The sequence below is a fragment of the Setaria italica genome, chromosome V, assembly GCF_000263155.2.
Source record: "Setaria italica strain Yugu1 chromosome V, Setaria_italica_v2.0, whole genome shotgun sequence".
Taxonomy (NCBI): Eukaryota; Viridiplantae; Streptophyta; class Magnoliopsida; order Poales; family Poaceae; genus Setaria; species Setaria italica.
Window position 1 is genome coordinate 2,763,840 of NC_028454.1, and position 16,652 is coordinate 2,780,491.

The 16,652-nt window shown below is 42.0% G+C and overlaps 3 protein-coding genes across 3 annotated transcripts; 1 reads left to right on the forward strand and 2 right to left on the reverse strand.

The window, feature by feature from the left end:
- Positions 1-798: 798 nt before the first annotated feature.
- Positions 799-4,333, forward strand: LOC101770971 (probable glycerol-3-phosphate acyltransferase 3). The gene is made up of 2 exons (XM_004967527.2): positions 799-1,576; positions 3,191-4,333. Exons 1-2 carry the CDS (start codon positions 860-862, stop codon positions 4,088-4,090), a joined length of 1,617 nt encoding a protein of 538 aa, XP_004967584.1. The 5' UTR covers positions 799-859; the 3' UTR covers positions 4,091-4,333.
- An 894-nt stretch (positions 4,334-5,227) lies between these two features.
- On the reverse strand, positions 5,228-8,525 carry LOC101779508 (putative pentatricopeptide repeat-containing protein At1g56570). The gene is made up of 2 exons (XM_004971464.2): positions 8,031-8,525; positions 5,228-7,519 (listed from the first exon to the last, which is right to left on the reverse strand). Exons 1-2 carry the CDS (start codon positions 8,445-8,447, stop codon positions 6,332-6,334), a joined length of 1,605 nt encoding a protein of 534 aa, XP_004971521.2. The 5' UTR covers positions 8,448-8,525; the 3' UTR covers positions 5,228-6,331.
- A 3,329-nt stretch (positions 8,526-11,854) lies between these two features.
- On the reverse strand, positions 11,855-12,968 carry LOC101771368 (transcription factor JAMYB). The gene has a single exon (XM_004967528.3). It carries the CDS (start codon positions 12,879-12,881, stop codon positions 12,006-12,008), a length of 876 nt encoding a protein of 291 aa, XP_004967585.1. The 5' UTR covers positions 12,882-12,968; the 3' UTR covers positions 11,855-12,005.
- Between the last annotated feature and the right edge of the window lie 3,684 nt (positions 12,969-16,652).

The window sequence follows — 16,652 nt, forward strand, 5'->3', positions numbered from 1 at the left end:
TAATATCATATCGACAACGCACATATGCGTACCTCGATCCTTTGGCTTTTAGGTGAGACGTCATCCTCAGCTAGGTTTCTTCCAGGGTTGAACAAAGAACGGGAGACCTTTGCAAAACATATACCATTTTATTTCGTACCGCCTCTCCTAAACTATTACCAGGATGAAAACACGCATTTCTCACTGTCATGGTTGAAGTATTGGTATTTCCCATTATTTTAAAAAAAGAATTATTGTTATTTCTACTTCTTCCAAGTAAAGAGAGTTTGGCTAGAACACAACTTTGGAGTAGCTTCTGTATACAGATATTCAGAATAAAATCAAAAGATTAAAAAATAGTCCGGTCCATCCAAAGTCAATACTGGTTTAACACTATGACTCTATGAGTAATTGAATGAGTTATAAGAAAAAATTTCCTCAAAATAGGTCGAAGTTCTGTTAGTTGGCAAGTACAAATTATTGTCAACTGCTTGTCACTCTCTCTTATCCTAGGCATTGCATTTAGTAAACTCAGATAATGTTTATGTTTACCATCCTTAACAAATCAGTGTCCTTAACTGCTCCGTGAGGCTTAAGCAACCCTGTTTAATTTTTTTACGGAGTGCTAGAAACAGAGCTAAGAGTATCATGTCAAACTAGTCGGACAAGTCAAACTTGTGAGCTACTTTGGCACCACAACTGCATTTTCTTGTAACAATTATATATGACCTTTTCACCTAGCTATAGACTTTAGCTGCGTATATATACAGGAGACTAGGAGAGTCTATTAGAGTTGCACATTGCAACCTAAGGCTTGTACCGAACTAGATTGAACTACCATAGCACAAAGTACTCCTTGGGCGTCCAAGTGCACACATATATGGCGTCCAAGCCATTCTCCAAATCTGTTTTCACCTTCTACCATTTTGTTCGTCGGAGACTTGGGAATCCACCAGGCCAGCACCATCATCGTCGAAACACGAGCGGGATACCTACCTATCCTGAGATCATCGAGGGGTGCCCACTAGCCTCCCAAGATGATGATCAGCTTCAAAACCAAGTTCTAATCCTAGATATTGAAGGAGGACTACTAAGGTCTCAATGTCTCCTCCCTTATTTCATCGTTGTTGCCATAGATGCAGGTAGTTTCCTTAGAGGTCTAGTCCTATTATGCCTCTACCCTCTTCTCTCTTTCTTGACACAAGAAGTACAATCAAGGGTCATGGTCATGTTATGCTTCTTGGGGTTAAGAGAGGAGAAGGTGAGAAGGGTCGTTCGGGCGACATTGCCAAAGCATTTTCTAGAGGATATAGGGAGGGAAGGGTTTGAGGTGGTGAGAGGGTTCAAGAGGGTGGTAGGATTGAGTAGGATGATCCCTAGGGTTATGGTGGAGGATTTCCTGAAGGAGTACATAGGCCTGGAGATGGTGGTGGGAAGGGAGGTGAAGATTGTGAGAGGGCGTTATGTTGGTCTGTTGGAAATGGAGGATGAGAGAAGACTAAGCCTGGATAAGCTTGAAGGAACAGAGATGGTAGGTTTTGGAAGCAGCTCAAGCTATTTTTACCATAATCATCACCAGCTCTTCACTTGCTGCAAGGTTAGATGCTGTGCATGACATGATTATTTGTCTATGTTTTCCATACTGCATCCATGCCATTCTCCTCTCTTTATTTGTCCCTATTTTTATTGTTCAATCTGATGGGTTTTATTGTAATTTTCTGAGCCAACTAACTTCAGTGTGACTGTTGCTTATTTTCCATCTGATAACGTGTTCAATTGTCTGGTACTAATCACCATTGCATGTGCATATGGATCTAGTTATTTTTATATGCATCCACAAAAGAAAGAGGATAGGTAAAGGATATGTAGATTGATCATTATGTCAAGCATAGCTTGATATCAGTAAAAATATTCTAGCTAACTCTTAGTATGTATGCTCGTATGTAACATATTATCCATGCGACATTGTACACATTATAATCAAGTTACATTTGAATGTATACATGGAATTGGAAACCTAACCACTAGGACAATCAGTCATGCACTAGAATAATATAACTGAACCAAACGTAGTTCATATTTTATGAGCTCAAAGCCACATTCTGTAAGTGTAGTACTATTTTTCTTAAGTATCACTTTTGAACAGGTGTAAAACAGGACCACAAGACATGCATAATTTTAGTGCTTCTTAATTCAGTGCAGTTACACTTTCCCCCATCATATACGTGACATCTTACTTGCACAAGTTAGATAAGCATTTTTGTACCACTGGTGGTTGTTGAAGGCAGAAACACATGTATTCCTAATGGTAAGATCTAATTAACTAGTATAAATGCACAGATCATGCATCTAGTATCAGATACAAGCGTGTTTGAGAAGAAAAGGTATCAGATACAATACCTTTGTGATAGTGCGAAGGGGCGACATCTATGCATGCATGTCCATATCTGAACTGAAATGACTAGACAATACAGTGGTGTACTCATGTCTCTTTAGGTTCATTAGCTTTGCAATTAGTTTGCCTTTATTTAAAGGACAATTAATCACGACAATATAGGTAATGGCCATAATGCAGTTCTTTCTCGCTCTGAGATCACCTGGACCAAAAAGAACACAAGATCTACACATATATACTATTTGTTTGATTAATCAGTTTAACCAAACAGTAACTAGATCCCAACAACCACTAGCGCAATTAACTTTGAAATGACCTTTTGCGCCGAAGGAAAAATATATATATATATATATATATAGATAGATATATATATAGATATATATCATTAGCTATATATTCTTCATGCCACAGAATATTTGATTATAACTATGTATTAGAAATAACTGGTTCCTAGAGAAGGATAAAAAAAGGGTTCAAATTCAGGAGGTATGATTTAAATTATAATACTCACTAATTAATATGTTATAAGTGTGAAATGGCTGCTGCTTTTTGCAGAAACATTATTAAGTAACCATGGATGCTTTAAAATTTAAAATAGTTTTCCTACTGGATACAGTTAAGTGATGATATTAAGTTCAAATCTTTGGAGTAGTTAAGAATTTTATCTCCAAATTTAACTTTATTAATAGGAAGTTCTTTGACCTTGAAGCCATGTTGCATTCTACTTCAGTCACGAACCATTACAGATTCATAAAACTCAGCATACCATTGCGATGGGAGCACGAGTGCTAATCAAGTGTTACTTCTCATTTGCAGGAGGTTTACTTGGTAACCCCAGAACAAAAGAAACAATGGTCAACCTTGCCAAGAGACCAGTACCCAAGGCCCTTGATCTTCCATGATGGCAGGCTAGCTTTCAGGCCTACTCCTCAAGCCACCCTCACCATGTTCATGTGGCTCCCGCTTGCTGTTCCCCTCACAGTGCTCCGAACACTCATCTTTGTGATCCTTCCATATTCTATCTCCCTCCCAATTGGGAGTGCGTCCGGAATTACAACCCGCGTCATCAACTCCCCAATCTCTGCCACTGGTAACACAAACCATGGAGCATATGCCCAGCCCAATCCGCAGGGTCATCTGTACGTATGCAACCACCGCACACTCCTTGACCCAGTTTACATCTCAGTGATGCTGAACAAGAAGGTATCAGCAGTGACATACAGTCTCAGCCGTGTCACCGAGCTCCTGTCACCAATCAAAACCATCCGGCTGACCCGAAACCGAGATGAGGATCAAAGGAGGATGGAGTACTTGCTGCAGAAGGGGGACTTGGTGATTTGCCCTGAGGGCACTACGTGCAGGGAGCCATACCTGCTCCGATTCAGCCCACTTTTCGTCGAGCTCGTCGATGAGGTCTACCCAGTGGCACTGGTGAACTGGTCCAATATGTTCTACGGCACGTCTACAGGCAGGTCCAAGTACATGGACCACTTCTACTACTTCATGAACCCGCACCCGGCGTACGTTGTCGAGTTCATGGACAGGATGCCAACACATGGGGTGATCAATGGCAGGAGATGTGAGAGCTATGAGGTGGCAAACATGGTGCAGAGTGAGATTGGTAGGGTACTTCGGTTTGAACCCACTAAACTAACTCGCAAGGACAAATACATGATTCTAGCAGGACATGAAGGGGTTGCGGATACAAAGCAGTAACATATGTCAGAGAATATAGCACAATACAGGCACTTGATGGTAATACAACTTTCTAGCTGGGTTTTGAGCGATTGTTTAAGAACGTTACATATGCACCCTATCACTTGTCAGAAGGTCTGTTTGTAATGTATAGTATTGAGAATTATAGGTTGTTTAAGTTATGTACATGTGCATAATGTCAGTTAATCTCATATTACATATGTGGAGCAATATAGCGGCCCCTGTTAGATAAACTTATATATGTATAAAAGAAGCATATTCTAGTCTTAATATTATGTTGTGCGCTATTCTTGCATCAGTGCTGCTGTTTCTATGCGTGTCCGGTGCCTAACTCAGATACAGATCGAGTGCATTTTGACAAACAACAAGAACATTGCACCATGGACAACATTGCTTTCATATGCATATAATGGAACTTCAAACTAAACCAGTCATGCTTACCGAATAACTCATCATTTGATAATGCAACGCAGCAGAGTGCCAATACATTCCAGATTGCAGCCACTTCTTCTTTTCATCTAACATCATTCTCTAGGTCAATGAGTAGAAGACATCACATTTCATGAAAGTTAGGTTTATTCATATTTGAGGGACACACACATAGTTGATAATAATGCTGTCATTATACACACAAAAAAAAACTAGAAAGAATCAGACAAAACCAGAAAATTCAACTGGAAGAGATGTATTGAAACGATGCGCTCAATATGTTTTTGGCATTCTTACCATAAAAAAATACACATTTTGACTACTTGACGCTGACAATGCCTCATTGAGTATAATTACATTATAGAAATATAACAGCATGTGCGTAAAGCTTGCCTTCTAGGCTATCAGCCCCAAGTCATGATACAAAGTGAAGACCAATCCCTATAGGTCCCCTTCCTTGCTCAGTTTTAGTAATTCTTTTACCCAGAACCTGTCGGCTACATGTCCAAAAATTCAGTTTTAGGTTCAAAATAGATTGACAAGAAGACAAGAAGGGCATGGATATAATCAAGGTTGTCAGTAAAAAAAATTCAGACTCTCTCTTAATACAAAGATATGTAGCTCTCTTGTGTATTCGAGAAAAAAAATGGGAACCTATAATTAAATTTACTTAAAAATTATCATATATGTTTCTTCAGCCTGCATAATTCCAACATTTAACGCCCATAAAAAGGCTACCCAAACTTGCTTGGGACTAAAAGGATTTGTTGTTATTGTTGTGGTTAATGCCTACAAAGCTATATCAGACCAACAAAGAAAGTAAGAAGCATAGGGTAGCTGAAAGCACAGGATACATGAACAAATACACAGCTCTTGAAAATTTACCTATGGTTCCTTCAGAAGAAGGGTTCTAAAGCTCTAGTCAGGGCACCCACCAAATATGAATAAAACCTCAACTGTTCAGGAGAATACGAACCTTTTACTATCATATCTACTGCCCACTCATTACCACAAATGCCATTTTTTCATCAGGGGGCTACAATCCTTTAGCTACAATTCCTCTCAAATATATAATAGCCTGATAATCTGCCTACCAACAAATAACTGAAGCTTCACGAGAAGCTCTGCTGTCAACTTCGGCTCTCAAGTTAGTCCCTTCCATAAAAGGATGGCCAGTGATGCACATCTGTTAAGGATTGGAGTATATACAACCATTAAAACATTTAGAGACACAGATGCCGCCCTTACCACAGCATAGGACATCTTAATGGCTTCTAGCAAGAAATACACTTTCTGTAACTGTAATGTGCATAGCACAAGAGAATACACTTTTACAATAAATATGCTAAGAATTCAACTGGCAGGAAACAGAAGCAACACACCAGGGATTTACAAAGTCCAGTCAATAAACATATGACATCAATTCAATGCCACATCAGAGCTATTTGAATGAGTTTGGCGAAAAATGAAGTCAGTTTGACACCCATGTTTTCTCATTCTTAGGAATCATATGATGGTCTGTCACCAGTAAAAGAATGACAACTACCAATCGAATTTGAGACTGAAATTGTATAACAGTAAGTATAAAGAAATGCAAGTGAGATAACCATGAAAGTGAAAAAAAATGTGTACAAAAGAAAATAAATATGGCTGAACTACTATTTCTTTGAGTTGGTCTTACCACTGTAAAAAATTATTTACATTGCATAAGAAATTTGTTTAGTCTTGGATAAGTCTTATCAGGATCAAACCTCCAGAATCAATCTGTAACATTTGACCCAAGAATGCAGAAACCACTTAAGAACAAAACAATCATGCAACCTTGGAAAGATTTTCGTCAAAATCATTTCCCGCTTCATCCATGTGTTGAACTAAGATCCGCAATACCTCATCCGCCAAACTAACTTGGAGACTGTTACTGTCAGCTGTGCTAAAGCTATACATCTTATCTGTTACCTCTATCCAACTCATTCCGACCTCCTTGCTGCTTCCTGTGCCCCTCAACCACCTCCTCATCACAGCATAATCACCCCATTTACTATCTGCAGCATATATGTTTGCAAGCAGGATGTAAGTCTTCGCAGCATCAGGATTAATCTCAATTATTTTCCTTGCAGCTAGTCTGCCCAGCTCTACATTCTTGTGCATCTTGCAAGCACCAAGCAAAGCTCCCCAGACAGATTCATCAGGAGTGAGTGGCATTGTATCAATGAGGTTAAAGGCTTCTCTCAGCCTCCCTGCACGAGCAAGAAGATTGGTGACACAACCATAAATTTCCATGTTAGGCTGGATACTATACTCAAATAGCATTGACATGAAAAGGTTCCATCCTTCATCTACTAAACCAGCATGGCTGCAAGCACTGATCAGGCCCACGAACACCACATGGTCTGGACGAACCCCAGCATGGACCATGGAATTGAACAGATCGATGGCCTCATTCGCATACCCATTCATCCCATATCCACCAATCATTGATGTCCACGATAATATATCCTTGCAAGCCATCATGTTGAATACCTTCTTAGCATTAAAAATGCTTCCACACTTGGAGTACATGTCTACGAGGGCATTGGAAACTTTTAGGTCATCGCCATAGTTTCTCCGAAGTACAGCCCCATGGACCTGCTGGCCACATCTTAGAGCTGCAAGACCAGCACATGCTGATGTGATGCTAGTTAGAGTCAAGCAATTTGGCTCGATATCCATGTCAACAAGCAGCTGCATGGCCATTCGAGGATCATTTCGGCTAGATCCAGCAATAATGGTATTCCAGGTGACCAAGTTTCTTTCAGGCATTTCATCAAAAAGCCTCCTTGCATCCACTATGCTTTCACATGTGCAGTACATGTCGATCAGAGAATTTGCAACAGCGAGGTTGGCTCCAAGAGCTTTCCTTATGGAGACTACATGAATTTGCTGTCCAGTATATAAGTCGCCGAGTGAAGCACATGCATGGATTGCAATAGAGCAGGTGAATGGACTCAACTCAATATCATCCTGCACTGGAAACAGCAGCTAATGGATCATGAAAACAGATATGTTTTACAGGAGTAGTAAATTAAACATGCAAGCCACAGCAAGGATTATACAAGCAAGCATGACAAGTGATATTTCCGAATACATTTGCGATCTACATAAGGCTCACTATAGAGAAGCGAGTTAATTTAATTGGTAATTTAATAATCATCTTCACTACTTGTACTAAAAACATTTAGCAGTGCAGAAAAATCAATCTAATATTAAGCTTCAACCTAATGAAGAACTTGCATACAGTTCACATCACAAGGACTCTGCCTTTAGCTAAAGTTTACAAAGTTTATAGGTGCCTCTTATATCTCCTTAATCATAAAATAAAACAGCAAAGGCTATAAAATTCGTTTGAGGACTATATGCATGACACAAAAAGAATAAAAATGTGAGATATTTCCTGTGACATAAAATCCATGCAAAGTAGAGCACCAGAGATGTCAAATTTGTACATTACAAGATGAAGAGATAATTTATCAACCTGAATCATCTTTTGGAACAATTGTAGCCCCGTATTCTCCATGCCCCACCGGGCATAACCGGCAATCATGGACGTCCACGACGCGGCCGTGCGCCCTGCCCCCAGGGTATCGAACAGACTCCTCGCGTCCACGAGGCCGTCGCCGCGGGACGCGTACGCGTCGATGAGCGCGTTCACTACGTACGGCATGTGATCCACTCCCCGCATCACAGCGACGGCATGGATCGACGCTGCGCCGCCGCCGCCGCCGGCGTCGCCGCCACGGCACGCGGTCAGGACGCTGGACAGTGTGAACTCGTTGGGGACGACGCCGGCCGCGAGCATGCGCCGGAATACGTCTAGCGCCTCACGGTGGCAGCCGCTGGAGGCGTAGCCGGAGAGCATGGCCGTCCACGCCACGACGTCCCGGTCGGGCATTTCGTCGAACACGTCGCGGGCGTGGCGGACCGCGCCGCGCGCGCACAGGGATGTGATGAGCGTGGTTGCGTGTTTCAATGACATGGGCTTGTGCGTCTCGCTTCGGGCATGGGCTTCCTTCCTTTTATGGGTCACTGGGTTACAAAAGAGAGAGAGGTCAGGGAATCTGCTGGGCCAGGCCTTTTGGTCGTTTTATTGTTTCAATAAATTCTTTTTTTTCGTAATTTGTACAAAAATGTATTATATTCCAATATTTTAACATGATGCATAAGTGAACTTGTTGAAATGCACAATTACGAAAATTAAAATGAATTTATATACACATGTCAAAAGTTGTATAACATGATGCACCCATCGAGACAGACAGATTATAATAAGAGCCATTTTTCTAAGGTTTTAACAATTTAACTACCTTGGGTCATGTTTGTTTACCACCCCAAAGAATGTAATCCAAATTATAATCACTAGAGGAGGGAGGTTTATTGGACTATAATGATCTAGAGTATGAATTGTTATAATCCGGTCATAAGTTGGGACCTAATTGTTTTCCGCTAGGCTGTTATATAATCTGTGGTAGGAAACAAACGTGGTCTTAATATTATAATATTGATGGTACTGCAGGTGTTAATATATCTTTCTACAAACTTGATCAAAGTTACAAATATTTGATTTTAGAACAGAATAAAATGATTTACATTTTCTAAACATATATCTGAAAGTCCATCTTTTCCTTTGGATCTCTCTTTTCTTTTTCTTTGCTATTGTGGCTTCCTTCTAACCTTCTCGAACAATACCCTTTTTGATTTGCGTGCAATGGTCCCGTTCTCATTTGTTTGGATTGGTACCGCAATTGACATTGGATAGTGCAAGTGCAACAAGCCTTGCTAGTGTAACGGTAGCCATTTACTAACAAGCTCGGTTCATCGTTCAATTTCTCCACGTGCTGATTCCTTGAGAAGGCTCTTCCTGTTAGAATATGATACCCCTCATCATAAGCAGCAGCTTCCGGATCTTGAAACGATATTGCGAGTACGACACGAGTTTGCACCGTATCATGAACAACGTAGATAAATCTTGTAGAAAACCCTAAATGATGCGTTGAATCAACCGTGACAGGAGAATAGGATTTTAGCAAAGCCGACCACTAATTCTTTAAGCACAACTTCCAAAAGAGCACAAGTGATTGTTACTCCCTTACAACCCTACTTGATTCTTTAGGACCCTTCGATTCTTGCCTTATACAAAAATCTAGTACTATATAACTGTCTAGCCTACCTATCTTGAATCCTCGTAACTGCCTCTCACAAGTCTTGGATGAGACTTTGATATTTAACTTTAGCTTGATTTATTCCTAAAAGTTCCACCTCTTATCTATATAGTCCCCTCAAGATCCTGTAGGATTCAATGCTCGAGTCCTAGTAGAAATAGAAGTTCTAAACACACCTCTATTAAGTCCTAATCGAGTAGGATTTGCTCCTTGTTACCTAGGACTGGAATGCATTATACTAGCAGCTGCAGCACATGCCGTATCTTACTCTGTTGACTTTTCAGAAAATGAGTGCGCGCGGATCGCGTTTTGCTCGGTCGAGCCACGGATGACGCTCGCGCGCATTAGCAGCAACGCCGAGCTCTTGTGCTCGGTCAAGTAGCCCATCTCAGCCGCTGGATCGGAGGCTCGGACGGCCAAGATGATCTTACTTACCTTTGCTCCCTAATGCGCGTTTAATTAGCTTTTGGTGGTCCAGGCCTACAGCTAAAGCAGAAAGGATTAACAAGCGATTAGAGTAAGGGAAGGAGGAGATGAAACGGCCGGGCATCGAGCACGTGGGGCCACCGCGGCTGCGCTGCGCACGTCAGCTTGGTCTTCGCGTTGAAGGCTGGCTGACCAGCGTCGTTTGACCAGGTGACCGGAGACTGGCGACCACGTTTGACCCCTCGGCTGAGCTGCCACGCGCACGCAGCTGGACGGCTGTCCTGCTGGCCCCTGCCAGGTCACCCGCCTCGCTGGAGGCAGCTGATAAAGTTATATTAATCCTTCTTTTTCTTGAGAAAGTTATATTAATCCTTCAATTAGTACTGCTTCGAAGAGGTTCAAGTAGGTGCTGACAAAAATTCACAAAATGGGGCAATTAGTACTGCTTCGAAGAGGTTCAAGTAGGTGCTGACAAAAATTCACAAAATGGGGCACGAGTTCGGCGCACATGGTATTCTCTACACATAACACTAAAATATATGAATGTTCATTGTATATACTTCCTCCATCCCAAATTAACATTTATTTTGGCTTTTCTAGATGCATAGCTTTTGCTACGTATCTAGACACACATATATCTAGGTCCATATAAAAGCTAAGTATCTAAAAAAGCCAAAACGAATAGTAATTTGGGACGGAGGAAGTATATATGAAATCATTGATGGAATAAGGGAGTGACAAATTTTGCTACTGGCAGTAGATCTTCTTCATCAGCTAAGAAATAGTCCACCGGGATCCTTTAGTAAATCATTTACATAGCAGCTAGTAAATTCCATTCATCCAGTAGAAAATTACTAGGATGCCTCTTTCCTGCAATGCTGCTAATGTCCTACTATTCGCGTTCCCTCATTGTCCATTTCTCCTTTTGGCTTTTCAGAACAATAATGGTTTTATGACACAGGAAATAGGGGATAGCGATGAATTTGTTATGTAGTGGAAAGAATGTCTCATATTTACATCAGGTTCCTGAGAAATGAAAAAATTACAAAGGTGACACAAGATGGTGTGGGCTCTGTTTCACCTCCAATTGAATATGGCGGATCGTTGAAACCAAATTCAAAACCATGTACGAGCACTAAAGGGGAATCCCAATCCTAGTTCCAAACACTTTTACTCCAATTCAAAATTTGATTCATTATTTTTTTGGAAAAGTGGGAAATTAAACAATTTCGTAGTTTTAGTCCCTGGTGATTATTTTAAATTTTACTAAGAAGGTGAGTTTTGCTTTGCCAACCCAAATACATATTTTTCTAAATTTCTCGTTGCCCATCAACCTAACTTTGTTTTGAGCCTTTCATTCATTTTCCTCTCGCCATCAAAACAAATGTGTTGTGGCAAAAAAAATATAGAACGTGCATTACAAGTATTTCATTAAGCAACTTGCATCAACATTTTAAAAGGTATGAACCTGAAAACATGATACCGCAGACCGCACGTGCAACACATGAGCCATCTCTAGACTAGAAGATCATCAGTTTTAAAACTACACATCCAAATTGCAAAGATACTAATGTCTGGCTATGTCTCCATCTTTTTTGGTTAAGAAATCATCTAGGTTTCTTTCTAATAGCTAAAAGGTGTCTCACAATCGATCTCATGGGATGCAATTAAGCGAACTCGCGAATAGGTCATTTTTTGCGGTGATTCACTGAAATAAGAAAAAACTGCTCATACCAAATCATTGAATTAAATGATTTTTATTTGTTAACTCTGCTGATTAATCAATTGGTCAATCAGATAACACTACAAAACAGTTCGGTCATTAGTAGCAGAGCATACGTACGTATAGTACATCAGTCTATCGATCAGTATAGCGGTTGCTGCAAGATATCGTCCAAACTCCACCAGTTGTCTCCAGTTTCTCCCAATCCAAAGTCCGGCAGCAGGCCGGCGGAATCCGCGTCGTCGTGGTTGGCGCGAGCAAGAAGCTCCGACCAGCTCTCGTCGAACATGTTGTTGTCACCGCTCGTGGTGCTCGAGCAGCCGTTTTGGCATTGCTCGGGGGTGGACCAAGCCGCCATGGTAGGACTGCTCGCCTGGAACTGCGCCGCCTCCCATGACGACGATGATCCGCCGGTCACACACGACGTGGCGTCCGGTGACGGCGCGCGCGCGCAGCTGCTGCTGATGGGTGCAACGGCGTTTTGGCACGCCGGCTGAGAGGAGGAAGGCGCGGAGTAGTAGCAGTGAGGAACATCGGCAGAGGCGGCCAACTCGTCGGCGTGGATCCTCTCGAGTAGCCGCGGCATCCAGAGGTTCCTCATGGCGTCGTGGAAGCGGGCGCTGCCGACGTCGCACCCCAGCTGCTTGGCGTGCTTCTGCACCCGGGTCCGCCAGTAGTTCTTGACCTCGTTATCCGTGCGCCCCGGGAGGTTCGCGGCGATCTTGGACCAGCGGTTGCCCCAGCGGGAGTGGAGGTCGAGGATGAGCAGCTGCTCCCGCGGGGTGAACCCGCCGCGGCGCACGCCGGGGCGGAGGTAGTTGAGCCACCGGAGGCGGCAGCTCTTGCCCGTCCGCCGCAGCCCCGCCTCGAGCGCCAGCTCGTTCCACCGGCCCTCCCCGTGCGCCGCCACGTAGCCCGCCAGCAGCGCGTCCTCCTCCGCCGTCCACGGCCCCCGCCGAAGCTCCGCCGCTGACGACGGCAAGCCGCCGCAAGGAGACATCGACCACAGCGCTTCCATCTCGGAGCGACCGCGCTGGAGGGAGCTCGGAAGCTGGAGAGTGGAGTGAGTGAGCTTGATGGGAGCTGTGTGTGTGAACGTGCGGCGAGGTTGTCGATGGGGAGAGGGGGCAGGGTGGGCGCGCGTGGGTTATATAGTGGGGGTGCGGGGAGGCGCGTGGTGGTGGGGTGGTCAAACGGGGAATAACAGGCATGTGGCCGCAATGGCGATAGTTTAGCGCGGCCGCGCACAGGAGGAGGAGGTGCGCGTGGTGTTGGATTGCAGTCGCCGGTGAGACGAGTTGTTTAATCGGGTTAATCGCCTCGGCAGCGTGGCGAAGGTTTGAACGTTGACCTGATGCGACGACGACCTTTCTCCGGCTACGCGAGGGATGCAACTTGGCTTTGTTCTTTCTCGCTCGATCGCAGCTGGCTTTTTCTTTTCTGTACGCATCGGTGCGGTTTGGTCGTCGGGGTGATGAGGAACAGGGGTCTGGCTGGGTTAGTCAATTAGTGCCGTGGAATCGATTCTACTCCTAGGTCCTAACGGTTATGGATCAACTCACAACAAGGTACCCGGACTCTGGTGACAAATACTAAGTAGCATTCTAAACATCATCAAATGGTTTCGAAACAATTTTGACAAGTACTTTAATTTAAAGAAAAATATCTATAGGAAACACCAGATTATATTAAAATGAAACTACTCATCACGGCAAATCTAGTGGTAGTATTTTCAATTATTCAAGCTCACTACATGAAAAGTAATTTGCAACAAAATGTTAAAATGACATTACCGCACATAATCCAAAACGTCGCTTATTCGTCACGGAGCAAGTAAAAAAGTAAAGTTGGTCTAAAGAGGAGGGACAAATTATTGTTAAACTCATGAATATATGCCAATTAAAGATCGATCGTGCGTGTGCTCTTGCATCTATTTGACATAAGTGATGCATCAAAAGTAAAGTACTTTGTTCTTTTCGGGTATGATACTCTACATATTCCCTGCTATCCAGACGCGAGTTTGGGCGTGAGGTGTGCTTTAGGATATAATCTAGAAATATGTGTTATGAATGAAGTGCTTGATATTTTTGTATGGATTCAAATTTAGGGCATGTTTGGTGAAGGACAAAAGCATTAAGTAACATTCGTAAGCTCCGCCTCCCTTCATCACCAAGCATATTCAAAGTTAGCACCATATACATCCACATTCAAATGAGTTGAAACCAACTTTCAACTAGGAAATATTGTGTACACTAGGACTCATGTTGCATAGATTGTTTAGCAAGAATATAATCACCTTTTGGTGTATTCGGTATGAGTGCGCACAAAACACTATGTGATGTACACTATATATATATATATATATATATATATATATATATATATATATATATATATATATATATATATATATATATATATATTTTCATACAAAGACGCTTATCTTTCCTGCACATTCGAGAAAAAGAAAAGTAGAAGTATTGCTTCCAACCCGTCAAGTGAACAAACATTACATTGGAAACAAACATGTAATGATATAACTAAAGCACTACTTAAATACAGGCAACATTCCAGCTGCAATAAGGGATTTTCAACTAAAACCAGAACAAGACATCGACGAGTTTTAAGCAACTTCTAGCTGTATTTAGGGAATCCTCATTTCCCAAATTAGAGCTTTTAACTCCAAGAGAGGAATAAGGTGTCATGCAACAACTTGCCTGTGAATAACAATAGTACCGAGTTGGTATGGACAGGTAATGCACATGTTTTTTTTGGGGGGGGTGGGGGGGAGAAAGGTTCAAATAGCATGAAAAATTAAGAAGAGGATCAAGAGGGACATGAGAAAGGTTCAAATAACATGAGGCGCCTTTTTAGTACTAGTGAGTTGGGGGTGGGGGCATCAGCAGTCCAGCGGTACTAGAGACAAAAATTGGCACCTAACCATCACAATGCACAATTGCATTGCGCCATGATGCTGCCGCTTCCATTGTGGGGGCAGGTATCTGCCTGCTCTGTGTCTCTCCTTTTAGCAACGCTGGAGCTGAGTAGGCATTGTCTGCGGTGCCAATGCAACCATCTTTAATTCGATGCAAACAAGACCTATCATTTGAGTTGACGCTAATTAAAATAAACAATTCTAGAGAAAAAGTTTGAGAAGCCAGGAGCAATATAAAATCACATTCAACCACATGAATGATTAAATTGACCTGTGCCATGCCGCCGTACGGTTTATCTTCGGCTACTTAATACTCCCGCCGAAACTGTCTAGATGCATAATAATATCTATGAACCTATAAAAATTAAAATGACTTATAATTTGGAACGGGTCCAGATACATAATAATATCTATAAATCTAGAAAAGCTAAAACAACCTACAATTTAGAACGGAGGGAGTATATCTACTGTACCTTGTCCCTTTCTATCTAGTGTCCCTTTCTATCTAGCTTAGGCACTAGAAAGTAGAAACGAAACGTGCTTCACTTGGTCTAAATTTTTCTTTTGAACATCCCAAACATAAACATGATTAACGCAGGTCTCAAACCTGACCGGCTTTAACCCAAAAGTTAAGTGCTTTTTCAATAGTGCCGCACTGGTTCATGCATCTTGTTTAAGTTCTCGCGAGCTAGTCTATTGTTCAACCAATAGCAAGGTCAGAAAAAAAGAATGAAGAGGACTTCAGAGGGGAAAAAAAAGTACTATCAGAAGATGTGGAACTGTCACATCAACCATTCTGTCACACTCCACTACAAAAATGGGGGGCGATAATTCTTCACGGCTGGTACAGTGCATGATCAGAAATTGCGACACCGAAGAAACATTTATATTCTGAACTCTTGGAGTCGCAATTTAAAAGGAATTTGTACGGTTTTTTTTCTGACAATGAATTTAGGAAATTCAGTCTTTGAGCACAACATTTACTCCTAGTAATTTCTTCAGTAAAATATTGCTATCATGGGTCCACAAAGTATGCTACTACTAGGTCAGTGTCACACTTCCAGTTCTAGAAAAAGGTTGCATTATATCCGTGCTTCTGGAAGCCCACTGTAACGCGGCCACGCGAGATATGACAAGTTAAAAAAAAGAAAAGAAAAGAAAAGAAAACACGAGACATGACAGTAAGCATATATTATCGAATTTGTTGAGCTTTACGTACGATGTACGTTTTCGTTGTATAAGCTCTTTATTTCAACAAGACAAGGTTTGAATTTTGAAAGGCAATTTTGTTACTTCTTTTCTTTTCTTTTCTTTTCTTTTTGAGAGTAGCCAAAATTTGAACATATGAAAATGAAAGCCAGCCGGCCCCACTACTCCTTTGACAAATCGTTGTGCCTCTTGCCAGCAGCTATACTAGTAGGTTGATTAGATTTGGTTGAGAGGAAAAGAGCCTAAATTTCTTAGGTTAAGATGGAAGAACTGAACTTGAATTGTAGACATGCAATTACCCACGCTTTGGAGCAGATGTGCGTCTGATCCGGTAGGACCCAGCCTTTTTTAACACGTAGAAGATCTTGCCTACCCTCTCTGCTCGTAGCTTGTCGACGATCCGTAACGGTATTCGAATCCTGATCGACACGGTTAGTTCACTAATCAAACATATAATGATAAGGTCGATCGACGACAAACTAAAGGTAGATCTTTCCAAGATGCTAAGTTAACAGGACCTACTTGATTAGCTAGGGACGGATAAACAAAAATAAGTTAAAGCTTGTAAGTATAGACGACTTGATTTCAATTGTAGCTAGATTTAATAGTAGGTGGTGAATGGTGGTCGATTTGGGCACATGGTTT